Source organism: Nerophis ophidion, linkage group LG18 (assembly GCF_033978795.1).
Source record: "Nerophis ophidion isolate RoL-2023_Sa linkage group LG18, RoL_Noph_v1.0, whole genome shotgun sequence".
Taxonomy (NCBI): Eukaryota; Metazoa; Chordata; class Actinopteri; order Syngnathiformes; family Syngnathidae; genus Nerophis; species Nerophis ophidion.
This window is the reverse complement of record NC_084628.1, coordinates 13,529,187-13,553,972: the sequence shown is the minus strand read 5'-3', so window position 1 is coordinate 13,553,972 and position 24,786 is coordinate 13,529,187. Positions and strand designations below refer to the sequence as shown.

General features: G+C 39.2%; 2 protein-coding genes across 2 annotated transcripts in view; one reads left to right on the top strand and one right to left on the bottom strand.

Moving 5' to 3' along the window:
* Positions 1 to 1,703: 1,703 nt before the first annotated feature.
* c5ar1 (complement C5a receptor 1) lies at positions 1,704 to 21,041 on the top strand. Its single transcript, XM_061878767.1, has 2 exons — positions 1,704 to 1,820; positions 12,915 to 21,041. Exon 2 carries the CDS (start codon positions 12,922 to 12,924, stop codon positions 13,966 to 13,968), a length of 1,047 nt encoding a protein of 348 aa, XP_061734751.1. The 5' UTR covers positions 1,704 to 1,820; positions 12,915 to 12,921; the 3' UTR covers positions 13,969 to 21,041.
* LOC133537601 (dapper homolog 3-like) overlaps positions 20,705 to 24,786 on the bottom strand; it is a 43,347-nt gene continuing 39,265 nt past the window's right edge. The window contains exon 5 of the mRNA XM_061878766.1: positions 20,705 to 23,411. Within this exon, the coding sequence (XP_061734750.1) occupies positions 21,979 to 23,411 (1,433 nt within the window). The 3' untranslated portion in view covers positions 20,705 to 21,978. The remainder of the gene's footprint in view (positions 23,412 to 24,786) is intronic.

Below are 24,786 nucleotides of genomic sequence, written 5' to 3'. Positions count from 1 at the left end.
ATGAGGAAGATTTGGGATCCCGTTTCATTCTCAAACTGTACTCTGAAGCAGATTTCAATTAAACATGGAAAATGCAACACTTGACTGATTTCGTACTTCAGTGAGTCTCATTTGCAAGTTTTATATAGTAGATTGTGCTTGCAGTTGCAGTTCCAATACATTAGGGGGCAGTAGTGTATAGGCTACATCGTGTTTCCTAGTCAGGAAGTAGTCTTTGCTACGAAACTGAGTCTCGTCTTGTTTTGCACCCTAAAATGTATTGCACTTCCTGCACACCAGCTGTTTGATAATATAGGGTAGTTTTCCTTACCAAAATTAGACGTGTTGGAAATGCCATGTAAAACTGCTAATGCTAATGAGTAGCATATGTATGGCGAATACAATGTAAATTAGCGTTGAGTCAGCGCAATTTGAAAAGTGGACCCCGACTGTATTTATGAGCGTTTCCGATCAGGCACACTTGCTTTGTTGGCATGGAAATGTGCAACATTACCTAGATGCAGTTCGCTACGATTACGCCTGTTTGTCCGCCAAGTGTTTGAGTTTGCAACCGGACTTGTGCGCCATGTGCAACAAAGGTATAAAAAAAATGGAACGGTTTGATTTTACGTGAATCGGTACCAGATAGTACCAATGAAACTAGGTCGGGGCCTATAAAATTTGTCAAGCATCCCTACCTATAGAGTCATATTTTGTTACTTGATGCTATCTGGCCAGCATGCTAACTGTTAGCATTTCAGTTCGGCTTTTTAAAATTCAATTATTTTTGTCGTTTAAAACGGTGTTCTCAATTTCTCACATGACGGTAAGGTAAAAAAAAGGGATTTTTTTTTTTTAACCTTTTTCACCATGGGGCCCAACTTTTCCACTACATAGGGGCCACATGTTGACACTGAATTAGTAATCTTCCCATTGATTTTAATTGTACTCAATAATTATATCTAACCTATGCACAGTTAACAACCTTGTCAAGTGATGAGAAAACGTGTTAATCACAAAGATTGTTTGTTATCTAACACTTTAACCTGAGGCATAGATCAGGCCGATTAAAAAAGTCAGTACCAACCAAATATACTGCATAAGAAGGGACTCATAAACAACAGACCAAAAAATTAATGTACATAAAATTAGGTTGTGCTAATATAAATAAACACAATTAATGCATATGGACTAGTGCAGGGGTTGGCAACCCAAAATGTTGAAAGAGCCATATTGGACCAAAAATACAAAAACAAATCCGTCTGGAGCCGCAAAAAATTAAAAGCCATATTACGAACCCCTTTTCCATAGGAGTTGGGAAATTGTGTTGGATGTAAATATTAACGGAATACAGTGATTTGTAAATCCTTTTCAACCCATATTCATTGGAATGCACTACAAAGACAAGATATTTGATGTTCAAACTCATAAACTTTTTACAATTAATAGTTAGCTTAGAGTTTAATGGCTGCAACACGTGCCAAAGTAGTGTATGTGAGAGCATTTCAGTAGTGTATGTAAGAGCATTTCAGTAGTGTGTATGAATGTTTCAGTAGTGTGTGTGAGAGAAAAACATTTCAGTTGTTTATGTGAGAGCATTTCAGTAGTGTATGTAGGAGGTAATTCTGAATAATGTCCCTAACGGCCCCTCATAAAAAATGCCTCATTTGCATAGGAGAAACATCACCATATCTGAAAGCAATAAAATGTGTGTGTGTGTGAGTGTGTGTGCGCGCGCATGCGTGTCTTTAGGGTATAAAGCATTGCATCAGGAAAACCTCACATACTGTAACTTCCTTTCCGCTAAGAGAGTGTGCAACATCACTGGCGGCGCTGGCCTTGTAAGTATGGTATTTGTGGAAATTATTCCATAATTAAAAATGCTGCTACTATTACAGTGCCAGATAATGTTTTTTGATTATCGATTTGACCTTTATTCACAGCATTTGTAGCGTTGGAAGTTTATTTCAAATCTGGCTATTTTTCTGTCATGATGACATACCGTCAGCAATCCTGTTCTGTCTCCCTGTAATGTTTGATCCTGTTCTGTCTCCCTGTAATGTTTGTCTAATTTTCAATGGGATTGTGCTGAAAATTTATTATTACCCCGGAGATTAATAAAGTATTTCTGATTCTGATTCTTAGGTCGAATAAATGCGCCTGATTTGCTCAAAGCACTAGTTCAGAGAGCATATTAGGCATGAATTATGTTCATGTATTTATGTATGACGATAACTTGGAGAACATTTTATCACAATATACCTCCCAACTGTTGCCTGTGCTATTATTTTACAAACCCCGTTTCCATGTGAGTTGGGAAATTGTGTTGGATGTAAATATAAACGGAATACAATGATTTGCAAATCCCTTTCAACCCATATTTTATTGAATGCACTACAAGGACAAGATATTTGATGTTCAAACTCAAACTTTTTTTTTTTTCGCAAATAATAATTAACTTAGAATTTCATGTCTGCAACACGTGCCAAAGTAGTTGGGAAAGGGCATGTTCACCACTGTGTTACACCACATTTTCTTTTAACAACACTCAATAAACGTTTGGGAACTGAGGAAACTAATTGTTGAAGCTTTAAATTGCACTTCCTGCACACCAGCTGTTTGATAATAATAGGGTAGTTTTCCTTACCAAAATTAGACGTGTTGGAAATGCCATGTAAAACCTAAAAACATAATGATGCAAAATGTACATACAGCTAGCCTAAATAGCATGTTAGCATCTTTACCATTCTTGCTTGATGTATAGCTTAAGTTGTTCAAAAGTCCGGGGTCTCCGCTGTCGTATTTTACGCTTCAAAATACGCCACATATTTTCGATGGGAGACAGGCCTGGACTGCAGGCGGGCCAGGAAAGTACCCGCATTCTTTTACTACGAAGCCACGCTGTTGTAACACGGGGCTTGGCATTGTTTTGCTGAAATAAGCAGGGGCGTCCATGATAACGTTGCTTGGATGACAACATATGTTGCTCCAAAACCTGTATGGACCATTCAGCATTAATGGTGCCTTCACAGATGTGTAAGTTACCCATGCCTTGGGCACTAATACACCACCATGCCGTCACAGATGCTGGCTTTAGAACTTTGCGCCTATAACAATCCGGATGGTTGTATTCCTCTTTGTTCCGGAGGACACCATGTCCACAGTTTCCAAATATAATTTGAAATTTGGACTTGTCAGACCACAGAACATTTTTCCACTTTGCATCAGTCCATCTTAGATGAGATCGGGCCCAGCAAAGCCGGCGGCGTTTCTTGGTGGTGTTGATAAATGCTTTAGCTTTGCATAGTAGAAGAATTTTAACTTGCACTTAGAGATGTAGCGACCAACTGTAGTTACTGACAGTGGTTTTATGAAGTGTTCCTGAGCCCACGTGGTGATATCCTTTACACACTGATGTCGGTTTATGATCCAGTACCGCCTGAGGGATCAAAGGTCCGTAATATTGTCGCTTACGTGCAGTGATTTCTCCAGATTCACTGAACCTTTTGATGATTTTACGGACCGTAGATGGTTAAATTCCTTGCAATAGCTCGTTGAGAAATGTTGTTCTAAAACTGTTCGACAATTTGCTTACAAATTGGTGACCCTCGCCCCATCCTTGTTTGTGAATGACTCAGAATTTCAAGGAAGCTGCTTTTATACCCAATCATGGCACCCACCTGTTCCCAATTAGCCTGCACACTTGTGGGATGTTCCAAATAAGTGTTTGATAAGCATTCCTCAACTTTATCAGTATTTATTGCTACCTTTCCCAACTTCTTTGTCACGTGTTGCTGGCATCAAATTCTAAAGTTAATGATCATTTGCAAAAAAAAAAAATGTTTATCAGTTTGAACATCAAATATGTTGTCTTTGTAGCATATTCAACTGAATATGGCTTAAAAATGATTTGCAAATCATTGTATTCGGTTTATATTTATATCTTACGCAATTTCCCAACTCATGGAAACAAGGTTTGTAGTTTGACCCCATAAGTTGGACGACTTGTTGACATCATCTCGACAAAACTATAGGCTGCCTCGCTGAAACACCACAATTTAGTACATTAGTACAGTAATTCTCTAACTTACCACCTCAGAAAACACTTGGCTCTCCAAGTACCACCATACTGACCAACGTTAAAAATACAGTAATGTAGTAGGCCGAAGTATTCATTAAAAACAAGGCAGAAGTTTAATCGAACAAGTATATTTAATATGGCCACTGTAACATTACAGTTTGAAGAGTAACACTGTCTTTAAACATAGGAAAATAAAACACTGCACTTTAACCAAGTGATTCTTTGGCGTATCACTAGATGGAGCCCGCGTACCGCTAGTGGCACATGTACCACAGTTTGCAATTCACTGCATTGGTACATACATTTAGGGGACTGCTCAGCACACTTGTCAAATTTGAGTCGGATTGGTACAAAAACATCTTTGCCGGATTCTGCAATTAAGTGTCTATTTACAAAACTTAGATTACACCACCAATTTTTCATCGGATTCAAATCATTCAAAACGTTCGGGCTACCATTTTCATTTACCCCCAAATTTCTAAAAATCCCACATTTTCTGCGACATTTTTTCTCATTCGATAGAAATCAAAGATTCTTGATTGCCATTTTTTTCAATAATTGCAAGACATGAGGAAGAATTGGGATCCCGTTTCTTTCTCAAACGGTACTCTGAAGCAGATTTCAGTTAAACATGGAAAATGCAACAATTGACGGATTTCGTACTTCAGTGAGTCTCATTTGCAAGTGTTGTATAGTAGATTTTCAATGCAGTTGCAGTTCCAATACATTAGGGGGCAGTAGTGTATAGGCTTCATTGTGTTTCCTAGTCAGGAAGTAGTCTTTGCTACGAAACCGAGTCTAGTATTTTTTTGCACCCTAAAAAGTATTGCACTTCCTGCACACCAGCTGTTTGATTATGACATAAGGGTAGTTTTCCTTTACCAAAATTAGACTTGTTAGAAATGCCATGTAAAACCGCTAATGCTAATCAGTAGCATATGTATAGCGAATACAATGTAAATTAGCGTCGAGTCAGCATATTTTAAAAAGTGGACCCTGACTGTATTAATGAGCTTTTCCAATCAGGCACACTTGCTTTGTTGGCATGGAAATGTGCAACATTATCTAGATGCAGTCCGCTACGATTACACTTGTTTGTCCGCCAAGTTTTTGAGTCTGCAACCGGACTTGTGCGCAATGTGCAACAAAGGTATAAAAAAATGGAACTGTTTGATTTTACGTAAATCGGTACCAGATAGTACCGATTCAGACCAAAATTCATCTGTCAACCATCCCTACCTATAGAGTCATATTTTGTTACTTGATGCTATCTGGCTAGCATGCTAACTGTTTTGCATTTTAGTTCGGCTCTTTAAAATTCAATGCTTTTTGGTGTTTAAAAAGGTGTTTTCAATTTCTCACATGACGGTACGGTAAAGAAAAGGGAGGATTTTTTTAACCTTTTTCACCACGGGGCCCAACTTTTCCACTACAGAGGGGCCACATATTGACACTGAATTAGAAATCTTCCCATCTATCCATCCATCCATTTTCTACCGCTTATTCCCTTTGGGGTGGCGGGGGGCGCTGGAATCTTCCCATTGATTTTAATTGTACTCAATAATTATATCTAACCTATGTACAGTTAACAACCTTGTCAAATGATGAGAAAACATGTGTTAATCACAAAGATTATTATTTATCTAACACTTTAACCTGAGACTTAGATCAGGCCGATTAAAAAAGTCAGTACTAACCAAATATACTGCAAAAGAAAGGACTCATAAATAACAGACCAAAAAATTAATGTACATAAAATTATGTTGTGCTAAAATAAACACAGTTAATGCATATGGTCTAGAGCAGTGGTTCTCAACCTTTTTCAATGATGTAACCCCTGTGAACATGTTTTTGATTCAACTACCCCCTATTCAGAGCAAAGCATTTTTGTTGAAAAAAAGAGATAAAAAAGTAAAATACAGCGCAAAATATTGCTCATTTGTAGTAGTCTTTCTTGAACTATTTGGAAAAAAAAGATAGAAAAATAACTACAAACTTGTTGAAAAATAAACAAATGATTCAATTATAAATAAAGATTTCTACACAGAAGTAATCATCAACTTAAAGTGCCCTTTTTGGGGATTGTAATAGAGATCCATCTGGATTCATCAACTTAATTCTCAACATTTCTTCACAAAAAAATAAATCTTTAACATTTATGGAACATGTCCGCACAAAATCTAGCTGTCAACATATTTCATATTTTGTTGAAGTATTATTCAATAAAAATATTTATAAAGGATGTTTGAATTGTTGCTATTTTTAGAATATTTAAAAAAAATCTCACGTACCCCTTGGCATACCTTCAAGTACCCCCAGGGGTACTCGTACCCCCATTTGAGAACCACTGATCTAGTGCAGGGGGCGGCAACCCAAAGTGTTGAAAGAGCCATATTGGACCAAAAATACAAAAACAAATCCGTCTGGAGCCGCAAAAAATTATAAGCCATATTACAGTGGTTGTAAACCTTTTTTCAGTGATGTACCCCCTGTGAACCTTTTTGTAATTAAAGTACCACCTAATCAGAGCAAAGCATTTTTGGTTGAAAAAAAGAGATAAAGAAGTAAAATACAGCACTGTGTCATCAGTTTCTGATTCATTAAATTGTATAACAGTGCAAAATATTGCTCATTTGTAGTGGTCTTTCTTGAACTATTTGGGAAAAAAATAACTAAAAACTTGTTTAAAAATAAACAAATGATTCAATTATAAATAAAGATTTCTACATAGAAGTAATCATCAACTTAAAGTGCCCTCTTTGGGGATTGTAATAGAGGTCCATCTGGATTCATGAACTTAATACTAAACATTTCTTCACAAAAAAAGAAATCTTCAACATCAATATTTATGGAACATGTCCACAAAAAAATCTAGCTCACAACACTGAATATTTCATTGTTGCATTTGTTTTCAAGTTTATGAATTTACATTCATATTTTGTTGAAGTATTATTCAATACATATATTTACATAGGATTTTTGAATTGTTACTATTTTTAGAATATTTAAAAAAAAATATCACGTACCCCTTGGCATACCATCAAGTACCCCCAGGGGACTGCAGTCAAGCCAGCCGCACTTGAATCTGAAATGCACATATACGTTAGACATTACGGTAATTGAGCTAATAAATTCATATAAAATATGTAAAATATTGAAATTGAAATATAAGAGGTGTATCTCCAATAGCCCTTATAGGACTATTATCCTGCAATGTTTGGGGTCAAGAGGTCACATGAACAGGAAACTATTGAACTAAATCAGGGTCGTCAATCTTTACCACTCAAAAAGCCATTTCGACCCATTTCACAAAATGAGGAAGACAATGGGAGCCGCAACTATTCTCACCAACATCTGCTGGTGGTGGTCACCCAGACGACAAGAATAAGAGCATGTTATGATGCCATTGCCTTAATCAACTTCTACAACATGCACAAACTGCTTGCCAGTCCAGCAACATGTTGTGAAAGGCTTCCGGAGATGCAGGCACACGACTGGAAGGCATACTGGGTGACACAGAGTACACTGACGGTTGTGGTATAAACAACTTTAACACTCCTACTAATATGCGCCACATTGTGAACCCACACAAAAGAAGAATGACAAACACATTTCGGGAGAAAATCCTCACAGTAACACAACATAAACGCAACACAACAAATACCCAGAATCCTTTGCATCCATATGCAGAGGATTCTGTTATACACCCTATGCTATACACCCTGCGAGCACCAAACCCTGCCCACCTCAACCACGCAGAGGGGCAGGGCGGGGTTTGGTGCTCGCGGGGTGTATAACATATTCAGGAAAATGTCATGGATGCAAAGGATTCTGGGTATTTGTTGTGTTGCTGTGAGGATTTTCTCCCGAAATGTGTTTGTCATTCTTTTGTGTGGGTTCACAATGTGGCGCATATTAGTAGGAGTGTTAAAGTTGTTTATATCACAACCGTCAGTGTACTCTGTGTCACCCATAATGCCTTGCAATCTCATACATGTACCGATAGAAGCAGCGAAATGCATGTGTCCTGTCGGCACGCAAATAGCATTCCATGAATGGCGGGCGCGATGACGTTCAAGAGGACGCAAATAGCATTCCATGAATGGCGGGCGCGATGACGTTCAAAAGGACGCAAATAACATTCCGTGAATGGCGGGCGCGATGACGTTCAAAAGGACGCAAATAACATTCCGTGAATGGCGGGCGCGATGACGTTCAAGAGGACGTTAAGAGTAATATCATCACGGCACGCCCTTAATATTGTAGTCCGAGTGAAAATTGGAGAACGTTGACTCCGGGTGATGTCCGGGAGAGGCATTGAATTCCGGAATCTCCCCGCAACAATCTGGGGGGTCGGCGATTGTGCAGCTGAGCCGCATCAGAGTTGCCAAAGAGCCGCATGCGGCTCCGGAGCCGCGGGTTGCCGACCCCTGAGCTAAATAGTAATAAAAAAAGTAATAAATCCATATAAAATATGTAAAGCATGGAAATTGAAATGTAAGAGGTGTATCTCCAATGGCCCGTATAGGACTATTATAATACAATGTTTTGGGTCAAGAGGTCACATGACCTGGAAGCTATTGAGCAAAAACGCTAATATTTACAGGGATAAATTCATATAAAATATGTAAAGCATTAAAATTTAAATGTAAGAGGTGTATCTCCAATAGCCCTTATAGGACTATTATCCTGCAATGTTTGGGGTCAAGAAGTCACATGACCTGGAAGCTATTGAGCAAAAAGGCTAATATTTACAGGAATAAATTCATATAAAATTTGTAAAGCAATGAAATTGAAATATAAGAGGTGTATCTCCACTAGTCCAAGTAGGACTATTATCCTGCAATGTTTTGGGTCAAGAAGTCACATGACCTGGAAGCTATTGAGCAAAAAGGCTAATATTTACAGGAATAAATTCATATAAAATTTGTAAAGCATGGAAATTGAAATATAAGAGGTGTATCTCCACTAGCCTATATAGGAATATTTTCCTGCAATGTTTGAGGTCAAGAGGTCACATGACCTGGAAGCTATTGAGCAAAAAGGCTAATATTTACAGGAATAAATTCATATAAAATTTGTAAAGCAATGAAATTGAAATATAAGAGGTGTATCTCCAATAGCCCTTATAGGACTATTATCCTGCAATGTTTGGAGTCAATAGGTCACATGATCTGGAAGCTATTGAGCAAAAAGGCTAATATTTACAGGAATAAATTCATATAAAATTTGTAAAGCATGGAAATTGAAATATAAGAGGTGTATCTCCACTAGTCCATATAGGACTATTTTCCTGCAATGTTTGAGGTCAAGAGGTCACATGACCTGGAAGCTATTGAGCAAAAAGGCTAATATTTACAGGAATAAATTCATATAAAATTTGTAAAGCAATGAAATTGAAATATAAGAGGTGTATCTCCAATAGCCCTTATAGGACTATTATCCTGCAATGTTTGGAGTCAATAGGTCACATGATCTGGAAGCTATTGAGCTAAAAAAGTAATAAAAAAAGTAATAAATTCATAAAAAATATGTAAAGCATGGAAATTGAAATATAAGAGGTGTATCTCCACTAGTCCAAATAGGACTATTATCCTGCAATGTTTTGGGTCAAGAAGTCACATGACCTGGAAGGTATTGAGCAAAAAGGCTAATATTTACAGGAATAAATTCATATAAAATTTGTAAAGCATGGAAATTGAAATATAAGAGGTGTATCTCCACTAGCCCATATAGGACTATTTTCCTGCAATGTTTGAGGTCAAATGACCTGGAAGCTATTGAGCAAAAACGCTAATATTTACAGGAATAAATTAATATAAAATGTGTAAAGCAATGAAATTGAAATATAAGAGGTATCTCAACCAGCCCACATAAGAGTAACATCCTGCACTTGTTGGGGTCAATAGTTCACATGACCTGAAAGCTATTGAGCTAAAAAGTAATAAAAAAAAGTTATAAACTGATATAAAATATGGAAGGCATGGAAATTGAAATATAAGAGGTGTATCTTCACTAGCCCATATCGGCCTATTATCCTGCAATGTTTGGGGTCAATAGGTCACATGACCTGGAAGTTATTGAGCTAAAAAGTAATAAAAAAAGTAATAAATTCATATAAAATATGTAAAGCATGGAAATTGAAATATAAGAGGTGTATCTCCAATAGCCCTTATAGGACTATTATCCTGCAATGTTTGGGATCAAGAGGTCACATGACCTGGAAGCTATTGAGCAAAAACGCTAATATTTACAGGAATAAATTCATATAAAATATGTAAAGCATTAAAATATAAATGTAAGAGGTGTATCTCCAATAGCCCTTATAGGACTATTATCCTGCAATGTTTGGGGTCAAGAGGTCACATGACTTGGAAGCTATTGAGCAAAAACGCAAATATTTACAGGAATAAATTAATATTAAATATGTAAAGCATGGAAATTGAAATATAAGAGGTGTATCTCCAATAGCCCTTATAGGACTATTATCCTGCAATGTTTGGGGTCAAGAAGTCACATGACCTGGAAGCTATTGAGCAAAAACGCAAATTTTTAAAGAGATAATTTCATATAAAATATGTAAAGCATTGAAATTGAAATATAAGAGGTGTATCTCCAATAGCCCTTATAGGACTATTATCCTGCAATGTTTGGGATCAAGAGGTCACATGACCTGGAAGCTATTGAGCAAAAATGCTAATATTTACAGGAATAAATTCATATAAAATAAATAAAGCATGGAAATTGAAATATTAGAGGTGTATCTCAACCAACTCAAATAGAACTATTATCCTGCACCGTTTGGGGTCAATGGGTCACATGACCTGGAAGCTATTGAGCAAAAACGCTAATATTTACAGGAATAAATTAATATAAAATATGTAAAGCATGGAAATTGAAATATAAAAGGTGTATCTCAACCAGCCCATATGGAGCTATAATCCTGCACGGTTTGGGGTCAATGGGTCACATGACCTGGGAGCTATAGAGCTAAAATGAAAAAACAGACACACTTGTCCGTGCGCATAAACTCTTCAACCCACCGAATGAAAACCCACTGACCAATTATCTGATGTGTGTGTGAGTGGTGATCTGTCCTAGCTCAATAGCTCCCAGGTCATGTGACCTATTGACCCCATACAGTGCAAATTGATAGTCCGATATGGGCTAGTGGAGATACACCTCTTATATTTCTATTTCAATGCTTTACATATTTTATATGAATTTATTCCTGTAAATATTAGCGTTTTTGCTCAATAGCTTCCAGGTCATGTGACCTATTGACCCCAAACATTGCAGGATGATATTCCTGTATGGGCTAGTGGAGATACACCTCTTATATTTCAATTTCCATGCTTTACATATTTTATATGAAATTTTTTTTTTTTTTTTTTACTATTTAGCTCAATAGCTTCCAGATCATGTGACCTCTTGACCCCAAACATTGCAGGATAATAGTCCTATAAGGGCTATTGGAGATACACCTCTTATATTTCAATTTCAATGCTTTACACATTTTATATGAATTTATTAGCTCAATTACCGTAATGTCTAACGTATAGGCGCATTTCAGATTCAAGTGCGGCTGGCTTGACTGCAGTCCCAGGGGTACGTGTACCCCCATTTGAGAACCACTACCATATTACATACAGATAGTGTGTCATGAGATATCAATTGAATTATGAGGACTTAAATGAAACTAAATGAGAGAAAATATACCTACAAATGAGGCATGATGCAATATGTACATACAGCTAGCCTAAATAGCATGTTAGCATCGATTAGCTTGCAGTTATGAAGTGACCAAATATGTCTGATTAGCACTCTAGACTAGTCAATAAGGTCAACAAAACTCACCTTTGTGCATTCATGCACAACGTTGATAGTTTGGGGGACAAAATGAGACAGAAAAAGAAGTGGCATGAAACACGTCTTAGAAAGTCGAAGAAAGCTATACATGTAAACAAACTACGGTGAGTTCGAGAACCACCGAAAATCAATTGACTAAAGGGCGCTCGCCATATACTCGAATCAATGAAGCATGTTTAATATAAACAGTGTGCTTTATAACAATTAGGGAGGTTTGTGTCAGGTTTGTCCTCCTACAGAAACCCTATTAAAACAAAAAAATTGTTTTTTTTCCCCCCTCATCTTTTTCCAATTTTCATACATTTTTGAAAAAGCTACAGGGAGGCACTAGGGCGGCGATAAAGAGTCGCATGCGGCTCCAGAGCCGCGGGTTGCAGACCCCCGGTCTAGTGGTTGGAATGTCCGTCCTGAGATCGGTAGGTTGAGAGTTCAAATCCCGGCCGAGTCATACCAAAGACTATAAAAATGGGACCCATTACCTCCCTGCTTGGCACTCAGCATCAGGGGTTGGAATTGGTGGTTAAATCACCAAAAAATGATTCCCGGGCGTGGCCATTGCTGCTGCTCACTGCTCCCCTCACCTCCCAGGGGGGGAACAAGGGAATGGGTCAAATGCAGAGGACACATTTCACCTAGTGTGTGTGACAATCATTGGTACTTTAACTTTAATGTTTCTTAAATAAACTGTCAAAGAAATTAAAGTACGAATGAAAATACGGCTTCACCGCTTTGGTCATCATTTTTGCGCTTAACAAAATCCTCTAGTAATTTAGCTCTCGACTTCTTCTGTTTGAGATGGTCATTACTGCCACAAGTGGTGGAAAAGTGTAGTGCAACTGAGTAACACAGCAGCCCATACGGACCCGAACTGAGAAATTTTTGGCCGGCCCAACTACGGGTTAAGAAACACTGGTATAGAAAAGGTGTGTTCAGTTACTCTCAGCAGCATTATAAAGCCACATTCATCATATATTTGCCATTGCAGCCCAATCATGGATTACTTCTCCTATTCGGATGATTTCCTTCGGGATTTCAACTTCAGCAACACTTTGGACTACAATTTCACGTTTCCCGACTTACCCGACTCAATGATACCCGAGATTCAACCCATCCAGATCGTGGCCCTGACCTGCTACGCCATCGTGGTTCTGTTGGGGGTTCCTGGAAACGCCATCGTGGTGTGGGTGACCGGCTTCAACATGCCCCCCTCAGTGACGTCCATCTGGTTCCTCAACCTGGCGCTGGCTGACCTCCTGTGCTGCCTCTCGCTGCCTCTGCTCATGGTGCCTCTGGTCCACGACGACCACTGGCACTTTGGCGCCCTGGCCTGCACGCTGGTCAAGGGCTTGTTCTACCTGGTGATGTATTGCAGCGTCCTGCAGCTGGTCTTCATCAGTCTGGATCGGTGCTTGCTGGTGGTCCGGCCCGTCTGGTGCCACAACCACAGGCGCCCCAGGTACGCCGTGATCGGCTGCGTGGTGGTGTGGTGCCTGGCCCTCATCGGGAGCATCCCGCAGTTCGTCCACGCCCAGGAGGTGAAGCTGGGCGAGTACAAGCGAGAATGCCTGTCGGTGTACAGCATCTGGAGCGCCTGGACCTTCACCATATTCCGCTGCCTGTTTGGATTCGTCCTGCCGCTCCTGGCCATTGTCATCTGCCACTGGGTGGTCTATAAGAAAGCGGACAATAAAAAGGCGCATGGCAGTCCTCGCTCCAAGCGGACGCTGAGGATCATCGTCGCCGTGGTGCTCACCTTCTTCCTGTGCTGGCTCCCGCTGCACGTGGTAGACTTCTTCCACCTGGTAACCCACCGCAGCCCCTCGGTCTACCTGGCCCACGTTCTGACGCTGGGCCTGGCGTACTTCAACAGCTGCCTCAACCCGCTGCTTTACGTGTGTCTGGGCCGAAGCTTCAAAGACAGCATGAACCGCTCACTGTGCAACATCCTGCACTTGCTGGGCGAGGACCCCGGATCCAGGAGCACCACGTCTACTCATGAAACCAAGACCACCAGCTCCAAGGAGTCGACCAATGTGTGATGGCGAACAGACACTAACACACGGATTAGTACACAGTTTTTTCCATCCATCCATCCATCCATTTCTACCCCGTATTCCCTTTGGGGTTGCGGGAGGCGCTGGTGCCTATCTCAGCTACAATGGGGCGTATGGCGGGGTACACCCTGGACAAGTCGCCACCTCATCGCAGGGCCAACACAGACAACATTCACATTCACACAAAAGGGCCAATTTTTCCCCTTCCTTTTAATAGACACACTGGGCCTTATTCTACTCAAATATGTTGCTAACAAACTCTTAATCCTTGTCTTATTCAACTATTTCCACCTGCTTTGTGAAGAACTACCTGTTCGATTGCAACAGTGTCGCTAACGTTTACTTCATTTCCTGTTGATGTCCAGGCCCTGTAAAGCTCAAAAACCACAAGGGAAATTGCAGACTCTTACCGCAACCTTTTTTTTAATAGGTTGTTATGACCAGAAAATTATTGAATGACAAAACACAGTTTGAGATGGGGATATTTTTTTGCTATGTTATCTGTCCCGTCTTAAAGAATCCTGTTTTTTTCAATATTATATAGGCTGCAATTGTTGCTATTTTATTTTCTCAATTTTGTATTGTGTTGTTATGATGGCTTTTACCATTTTTCTTTTGCGGTCGGTCCCCTCTTAAAGAATCCTGTTTTGCTCAATATTATATAGGATGCAATTGTTGCTATTTGATATTCTCAATTTGTTTTATTTTTGTTGCGCTATGATGGCTTTTACCATTTTTTGGCAGTATGTGCCCTCTTAAAGAATCCTGTTTTTTCCAATATTAAATAGGAGGCTATTGTTGCTATTTTCTCAATTTTGTATTGTTTTGTTATGATGGCTTTTACTATTTTTTTTGCGGTCTTTGCCCTCTTCAAGAATCCTGTTCTTTTCAATATTATATAGGATGCAATTGTTGCTATTTTATTTTCTCAACTTTATATTGTTGTTGTATTGTTATGATGGCCTTTATCATGTTTTTGCGGTCGTTTCCCTCTTAAAGAATCCTGTTTTTTTCAATTTCATATAGGCTGCAATTGTCGCTATTTTAATGTATTTTCTATTTTTTTTATTGTTGTGTTGTTATGATGGCTTTTACAATTTTTTTTGTGGTCCGTCCCCTCTTAAAGAATCATGTTTTGTTCAATATTGTATAGGATACAAATGTTACTATTTTATATTCTCAATTTTTTATTGTTGTTGCATTGTGATGATGGCTTTTACCATTTTTTGGGCGGTCTGTCCCCTCTTAAAGAATCCTGTTTTTTTTCCATATTATATAGGAGGCAACTGTTGCTATTTTATTTTCTAAATTTTGTATTGTGTTATGATGGCTTTTACCATTATTTTTTGTGGTCTGTCCCCTCTTAAAGAATCCTGTTTTGTTCAATATTATATAGGATGCAATTGTTGCTATTTTTTTGTCAATTTTGTATTGTGTTGTTATGATGGCTTTTACCATTTTTCTTTTGCTTCCCGTCCCCTCTTAAAGAATCCTGTTTTGTTCAATATTATATAGGATGCAATTGTTGCTATTTTATTTTCTCAATTTTGTATTGTCGTGTTATGACTTTTACTGTTTCTTTTGCGGTCTGTGCCCTCTTAAAGAATCCTGTTTTTTTTTTCTCAATATTATATAGGTTTCAATTGTCGCTTTTTTATTTTCTCGATTTTTTATTGTTGTTTTGTTGTTATGATGGCTTTTACCATTTTTTGGGCGGTCTGTCCCTTCTTAAAGAATCCTGTTTTCAATATTATATAGGATGCAATTGTTGCTATTTTATTTTATTTTCTCAATTTTGTATTGTTGTTGTGTTGTTAGGATGGCTTTTACCATTTTTTTTGTGGTCTGTGCCTTCTTAAAGAATCCAGTTTTTTTCAATATTATATAGGATGCAATTGTTGCTATTTTATTTTCTCAATTTTATATTGTTGTTGTATTGTAATGATGGCTTTTACCATTTTTTTGGCGGTCTGTCCCCTCTTAAAGATTCCTGTTTTCAATATTGTATAGGATGCAATTGTCGCCCTTTTGTTTTACTTTCTCAATTTTGTATTGTTGTGTTATGATGGCTTTTACCATTTTTTTGGCGGTCCGCCCCCTCTTAAAGAATCCGGTTGTTTTCAATATTAGAAAGGATGCAATTGTTGCTATTTTATTTTATTTTCTCAATTTTGTATTGTTGTTGTGTTGTTAGGATGGCCTTTTACACATTTTTTTGCGGTCTGTGCCCTCTTAAAGCAACCTGTTTTGTTCAATATTATATAGAATGCAATTGTTGCTATTTTATTTTGTCAATTTTGTATTGTTGTGTTATGATGGCTTTTACCCTTTTTCTTTTGCGGTCTGTGCCCTCTTAAAGAATCCTGTTTTGTTCAATATTATATAGGATGCAATTGTTGCTATTTTATTTTCCCAATTTTGTATTGTCGTTGTGTTATGACTTTTACAATTTTTTTTTTTAAGTCTGTGCCCTCTTCAAGAATCCAGTTTTTTTTCAACATTATATAGGTTGCAATTGTCGCTTTTTTATTTTATTTTCTCAATTTTGTATTGTTGTGTTGTTAGGATGGCTTTTACAATTTTTTTGTGGTATGTGCCCTCTTAAAGAATCCTGTTTTTTTCAATATTATATAGGATGCAATTGTTGCTATTTTATTTTCTCAATTTTATATAGTTGTATTATGATGGCTTTTACCATTTTTTGGCAGTCTGTCCCCTTTTAAAGAATCCTGTTGTTTTCAATATTATATAGGATGCAATTGTCGCCATTTTATTTTATTTTCTCAATTTTGTATTGTTGTGTTATGATGGCGTTTACCTTTTTTTTTTTTGTGGTCTGTCCCCTCTTAATGTATCCTGTTTTCAATATTATATAGGATGCAATTGTTGCTATTTTATTTTATGTTCTCAATGTGTATTGTGTTGTTATGATGGCTTTTACCATTTTCTTTGGCGGTCTTCCCCCTCTTAAAGAATCCGGTTGTTTTCAATATTAGAAAGAATGCAATTGTTGCTATTTTATTTTATTTTCTCAATTTTGTATTGTTGTGTTAGGATGGCTTTTACAATTTTTTTTTGCAGTCTGTGCCCTCTTAAAGAATCCTGTTTTGTTCAATATTATATAGAATGCAATTGTTGCTATTTTATTTTGTCAATTTTGTATTGTGTTGTGGTTATGATGGCTTTTACCCTTTTTCTTTTGCGGTCTGTGCCCTCTTAAAGAATCCTGTGTTGTTCAATATTATATAGGATGCAATTGTTGCTATTTTATTTTTCCAATTTTGTATTGTCGTATGATGACTTTTACAATTTTTTTAAAAGTCTGTACCCTCTTAGAGAATCCTGTTTTTTTTAAATATTACATAGGTTGCAATTGTCGCTTTTTTATTTTATTTTCTCAATTTTGTATTGTTGTTGTGTTGTTAGGATGGCTTTTACCATTTTTTTGTGGTATGTGCCCTCTTAAAGAATCCTGTTTTTTTCAATATTATATAGGATGCAATTGTTGCTATTTTATTTTTCTCAATTTTATATAGTTGTATTGTTATGATGGCTTTTACCATTTTTTGGCAGTCTGTCCCCTTTTAAAGAATCCTGTTGTTTTCAATATTATATAGGATGCAATTGTCGCCATTTTATTCTATTTTCTCAATTTTGTATTGTTGTGTTGGTAGGATGGCTTTTACAATTTTTTTTGCAGTCTGTGCCCTCTTAAAGAATCCTGTTTTTTTTCAATTTTATATAGGTTGTAATTGTCGCTATTTTATTTTCAACATTTTGTATTGTTGTGTTGTTATGATGGCTTTTACTACTTTTTTTGCGGCCTGTCCCCTCTTAAAGAATCCTGTTTTGTTCAATATTATATAGGATGCAATTGTTGCTATTTTATTTTCTCAATTTTTTTATTGTTGTTGTGTTGTTATGATGGCGTTTAACATTTTAGGCGGTCTGTCCAGACTTAAAGAATCCTGTTGTTTTCATCATATAGGATGCAAATTGTCGCCATTTCATTTTATTTTCCCACATTTTTTATTGTTGTGTTATGATGGCTTTTACCATTTTTTTTTGCTGTCTCTCCCCTCTTGAAGAATGATGTCGCTGTCAAGGTTACATAGGATGCCATTGCTGCGGTCTCCTGTTGTTTTTTTAGCTTGTTACTCTTCTATATCCCGTCTTAACAAATGATGCTGTCGCTGTAACATTATTGCATCAGTTGATGTTATTGCTTGTTATCATAGTCTTTTTTTTTAGCAATGTTCTGATATATCCCCTTATAAAGAATCAGGTTTTTTTTCAATGCCCTATATTTGCCTTGTTCTTTATTTTCTCTGTATTTCAATGTTGTTGCCTTGTTTTCACCATTTCTTTGTACCTGCCCTCTCTCAAAGAATGATGTAATGTTGCATAAAATGCCATTGCTGTTGTCTTTTTTGTTGTTCTTTTGGTCTGTTCTCCATTTCCCCTTTCTGTCCCTTCCTAAGGACATATGTTACAGTCATTGTCGTATAGGATCCTGTAACTGCTTTAGCTGTTTTTGTTCCTATGTTCTAATCCATCCCTTCTTTAAAAAATATATTGTAAATATTTAAAGGTTTAACTTCTTCAGGCCCAAGCTGTTAGTTTACATGCTTTTTATTTCTCTTTGCTATTTGGGCTTATTGGACCCTAATTAGAATAACAACTAAAAATCATCTTTTGATATGATGTACTTAGTCCATAAGTACACAAACGTGTACTTCATGTGTAGTGACACGCTAATTTTAATTTTTACCTATTTTCCCCCAAATCCCATTGTATGTTATAATCTTCTGACACCACCAGATAGCAGTATAAGGGATGCTACCTCAGTAGAAGCATTTGGGTCTCACATTAAAACTCATCTGTATACTCTAGCCTTTAAATAGACCTCCTTTTTAGACCAGTTGATCTGCCGCTTCTTTTCTTTCTCCTATGTCCCCCCCTCCCTTGTGGAGGGGGTCCGGTCCGATGACCATGGATGAAGTACTGGCTGTCCAGAGTCGAGACCCAGGATGGACCGCTCGCCTGTATCGATTGGGGACATCTCTACACTGCTGATCCGCCTCCGCTTGAGATGGTCTCCTGTGGATAGGACTCTCGCTGCTGTCTTGGATCCGCTTTGGACTGAACTCTCGCGGCTGTGTTGGAGCCACTATGGATTGAACTTTCGCAGCATCATGTTAGACCCGCTCGACATCCATTGCTTTCGGTCCCCTAGAGGGGGGGGGGGGGGTTGCCCACATCTGAGGTCCTCTCCAAGGTTTCTCAAAGTCAGCATTGTCACTGGCGTCCCACTGGATGTGAATTCTCCCTGCCCACTGGGTGTGAGTTTTCCTTGCCCTTTTGTGGGTTCTTCCGAGGATGTTATAGTCGTAATGATTTGTGCAGTCCTTTGAGACGTTTGTGATTTGGGGCTATATAAATAAACATTGATTGATTGATTGAAGGGTCCAAATGTCGGCATAAGACCCCAATTCAGTAGTGTACACACTTTTGTAAATAAGAGCTAAAGGGTGCTGTCCACGCATGTGGCCACTAAGGTCTTTAGAGGTTAAATGTAAACGATGGGATTTTTGCAAAATTTGGTTGCTTTTTCCTTAAATTTCTTATCTCTTAGTTTGTGTTGTTTAATTTAGTTCAGTCTTCTTATTTGTTTCTTCCTGTCTCTCTTAAGAAGTGATGTAAATGACAACGTTACACAGAATATCATTACTGCTGTGGCTATTTATTTTCCTATTGTTTATTCTTGCCCTTTTCACTGTTTCCCTTTCTGTCCCCTCTTAATGATTTATGTTAATATCATACTGTAGGATGCCATTGATGCTGTCATTGCTTTGTCTGGTTTCTTTGCCGTATTCTCATCTGTTCCCTCTTAAAAGGTATTGTTTTGACTGTTTCAATGTTAAAATGGGAAGGATGGCATAGTTTTTCTTTTCTCCCCATTTTTGTTCAGTTTTCTCATGTCTTTCTGTCAGTTCCCTTTTAAGAAATGATATCACTGCTGCTGTCAGTGTTTCATTTTGGTATACTTTTGCGCACTTCTCTCTTTTTAATTTCGGTCCCCTCTTAAGGACGTATGTTACACTCATTGTTTCCTAGGTTGCTGTTGACGCTATAACTTTCTTTTGCTATCTTTTATTTTGCCTGTTTTCGCTCTGTCCCTATTTTTTCTGGAGTCCCCTCTTATTAAACGATGTCACTGTCAACCTTACATAAAGTGCCATTGTGACTGTCTTCTGTTGGAGTTTTTTTGGAGTTCTTTGTATGACCCCTCTTAAAACCTCTTAAGGCCATAGTGGCCACATGCGTGGACAGCAGCTTTTAGCTCTTATTTACAAAGTTGTGTACACTACTGAATTGGGGTCTTATGCTGACATATGGACACTTATACTGCTATCTGGTGGTGTCAGAAGAGTATAACATACAATGGAATTTGCGAAAAAAAAGTGTAAAAATAAAAATTTGCATGTCACTACATATGAAGTACACGTTTGTTACTTATGGACAAAGTACATCACATAAAAAGATAATTTTTAGTGTTATTCTAATTAGGGTCCAATAAGCCCAAATAGCTAAGAGAAATAAAAAAGCATGTAAACAAACAGCTTGGGCCTTAAGAGGTTAAAAAAAGATATATTTATTTTGCTGCTATCTTCTGTTGTTGTTGGACATGATTCACCAAATAATGAATTGTAAAACTATGTTGACATACCAAGAGCAAAGTTGTTTTTATTAAAAACTACATTCATCCCAAACAAGGCCACATCATGGATAACCCAAGTAGTTACATACAGTATGTACAAGCGTGTTATTTTGTGAGTCCCTGTCTCCTTATTTGCGGTCACGCTCTTTGACTCCGCAGCCGTAAAATGACCTCCATAATGATGACTGACTGGCTCCGACGACAGCTGACAACAATTTAAGCCAGTCATTATAGACGTAGAGCGGCTGCAGCGACGTGTTCTCACGAGAATTTAGTTAGAAAGCTGACACAAAGTGAAGCTCTGTAGTACCTTCGATTATTTTCCTGTAACATGAGTGTTCTTGTGCAAAAACCAACACACGCTGAAAATGCAAAGGGTTGGGTAGCAAGGGAGTATTATCACTTATATTAATAATATTATTATTACATTCATTCCTTGTCAAGTGACCCCCCCCCCCCCACCCCCCTGAAAACCCCCCACAAATATCAATTTTCTCCTAATTACAGTGCATGACTTTTCTTAAAAAGTCTACTAAATTCTGCTTACTTTCAGTTCCTGCCTTGGCCATGGCTTGTGAGTGAGCTAAATGTAAACACACGTTACGCAAAACGATATTATTCCACTTGAGTGCTGCTTTAAGATAATACATCTCCAGTCTAGCCTTTGAAGTCGAACCACAGAGTATATTTTCGTTCTTTTAGCGAGAAGTCACTGCCTGGATTTATCTTTAGCTCAGAGAGAGAGAGTTTGCGAAGACTTGTGCAAGAGTCTTGGGAACCATCAGATTTATATATTTAGTTAGAACGTCACCCATCAGATTTATATATTTAGTTGGAACGTCACCCTGAAGAGTGCTGACCTGTTTGTCGGTTAGCAGGGTACGTACCGGTCCATGCAAGGTGGCACAGAAACGGGCATAATCCTGCCAACTCTGTGTACTTGTTTACTTTTCCTTGTTGCACAAGCTGGTGGTGACCCAAGACTTTTGCTCTATTTGACGTCATGGCAATACGTTTGTAGGCTAGCATGCACGGGTGGGAATTTACGAGCCATGAACTGATGAGTCATTGACGATAATTCTTTTGGACATCAGCTCCATAGCAACAGTGCGGGCGTCGTCAACATTGAGTAATTTGGTATCAATTATCGTCACTTAGGGGAACATCAAGGCCGATCCGTTTTGGTGTGGACGCTTGTCGGAAGCGAGCGTGACATGTCAGCCTCTAATTAGAGGCCGGGCTGGGAAAAGCTGCTGCAGCAGTCAAATCCTGGTTCACACGGTGGTCATGACTTTGAGGGATCCCGACCGGAACCGGAGGATCTTCTTCTTGAGGGCGTGGGAGGCTTTTATCTTGACAAAGGCCTTGGGTTGCGACGGGGGGTTGGCGGCGGCGGCGGCCTGCGCTGACGGCGAGGAGGACGAGGACGTAGAAGCGAGGCGAGGGGGAAGCTGCTGGGGCCACACCAGACCGCCGCTTTCATCCGAGTCGCTGGAAAGCGAGCTGGAGGCCGGCGAGTACACCTCGCTCATGCTGGACTCGGACTCGCCGGGGGCAGCCGCGGCGTAGGCGTCCTCTCCTTGGCAGAGCGGCGCCCGCTGCTGGAAGTCGGAGGGCCAGCGTTGGGAATGATGCTGCTGATGATGGTGGTGACCGGTGGGAGCGTGATGAGCTTTCCGAGGCGCCCTCCTATGTCCTTGCTCTACATGGCTCTCTCCTTCATCCTGACTGAGCTCCAGGTTGGAGCACCAGCGCCGACCCGCCTTGTCGTTGTTGCTTCCGAGGTGGACCTTTGCCACTTGCCCTTGCGCCTGATGTCTCTCGGTGGTGCTGTACCTGCGCTCGGGCACCACCCGTTGCCCCAGGAGGCTATTCTCCGACTGGGACCGACTGGTTTTGCTGCTGGATTTCTTCGACCTCTGTTTGTCGTTGTGGTTCTTCCTGGAGGTTCTCGACTTGGGGTGGTCAGGCGAGGCTTGGCGGGCTTTGGGTTTTGTCGAGTTGAAGTGTCTGGGTGAGCGTAAGGGCGCGTGGCAGGCCTGCCCTGGGATGTATTGAGCACTTACTAGATTGTGCTTGTGATTAATCGGGGGCTGTGGATGCGCACAATGCTGGGGGGATGAGGGTTCACGACAAAGGTTAAGCGCCCCAGCAGCGCAGTTGGGGTCCAGCGGGGGCAGAGGTGATGGTAACCTCCCAGTCAGGGAGTGTGGCCTACACTGGGGGTAGGGCAGAACCAAATAACGCTCCTCTTCCAGAGATGGGGCCTCTCCTCCGCAGGCCTCGCCCTCTGGAAGGTCACAACCCCAACTCTGGTTCTTCGGGTTTGGCAAAGGGTCAACTTGGGGCCCTGGGTGCTCCGTGGAAAGAGAGGGGCTTCTCCTGTGTGCAGGGGTGAAGCAGTACGACTGATCCGGGCTCAGGGTCGTGCGAGGCTGACACGGCCGTGGTGATAGTGTGTGACGCTGGACCAGATTAAGGATGTAACCTTCCACCCTCACCACCTGCTGGTAGTCTTCCTGATCACCTGGAGGATGCTGCTGCTGCTGCCAGGGTTGGTCACCCATACTGGCATCAAACATCCATGACTCCACTGGGGTTCCCTCTTCTGCGATGCCCTCCAGAGGTGGGTGGGGGGCGGAGAATGAGCGAGGGAGGCCAGCGTGAAGAACCGCCATGTCGGCTTCATTCAACATGAGGTGATCCCCTAATGAGAGAAAACAATACATTGAGTGTTAAAACTTTGGCAAAAACTGGCTAGTTGTATTGCAGGCCTCCATGAAGGCAAATTCCTGTGTTCATCTATTATTAGTCTGCCTCTTTGTGTGCAAGACTAAATAAAAACTAATGAACCTTCAAACTGAGGCGCTTGACAAAATTTAAGAAAAATCAAAATCAGATATTTTATCTGAGGTCTCAAGTTAGGAGTAAAGACCTCCGCCAAGGCCACAATGCTGAAAAAAGTGAATAAAATGTGATCTTTATTCATCATTATTTATTTCATTTGTTTACATGTTCTGTCCAGCCACACAGGCAAATCCTATTGTTGATGTAGAGGCCCATATCTGCTGTACATAATTGCTTTAGAAATATTTATTTATTATAAATTACTTATCTTCTCACGACCTACTAACAGTAACCAAGGTCTGCACCATGAATTGATTAACGTGGACCCCGACTTAAACAAGTTGAAAAACTTATTCGGGTGTTACCATTTAGTGGTCAATTGTACGGAATATGTACTGAACTGTGCTATTGTACGGAATATGTACTGAACTGTGCTATCTACTAATAAAAGTATCAGTCAGTCAATCAATCAATGCAATATCCAGGTATTATTTCATTACAGATCTCCATCAAGGCCAAACTGTTAATAAAAGTGATTTGAAAAAAAATATTATTCATTGTTTGTTTTGTGTGAAACTATTTTTCCAGTCTTGACAGAAGTAGAGAAGTGCTACTGAGAGTAAACATCTGCCAGGTTCAAAGTTATTATTATTATCCTATTTATTTAAATCTGTTATTAAATATTTCTAAATGTGTTATGTACAGTAGGGATGGGATTCATATGGCCCCATTTCTAGGTGGATATCGCGTGAGAGGAAGAGGGGGGGAGGGCGGGTGGAGGGGTATCTTTTGGCAATGCAGTCTGCTGAAAATGATGGAAAGTGCAGCTCTACATAGCAACTGACGCTGTGTTCAAAGTTGGAATTGCCAAAAAACATGTTTTTAAATATTCAACACTCTACTGCGATTTGGCGGCTTAAGAAAATAGTGCAACCCTCAATTTATCACCTTTCTTGCATCAGGTAAACCACTACGAATGGGGCCATATGAACCCCTGTCACATTATATCCCTTTTTTAAAATTAAATGAAATACCATTTTTTAAATTTAGCATTATGCGAAAACAGCTAATGGAATGCAGACCCCCCACGAGGCAAAATTATTAATATAGTATGTGGAAAAATATGCATCAAAAGCCCCATTAAATATTTAGATTTTTTTTTTAAAAAACATTTTCATACGTGTGCAAGATTATTCGAGAACCAATGCAAACATTCCCCAAAGCAAAATTATTAA

Excerpts from the sequence above, each read along its gene's own strand:
- c5ar1 (XM_061878767.1), top strand. The coding sequence starts at position 12,922 with ATGGATTACTTCTCCTATTCGGATGATTTCCTTCGGGATTTCAACTTC.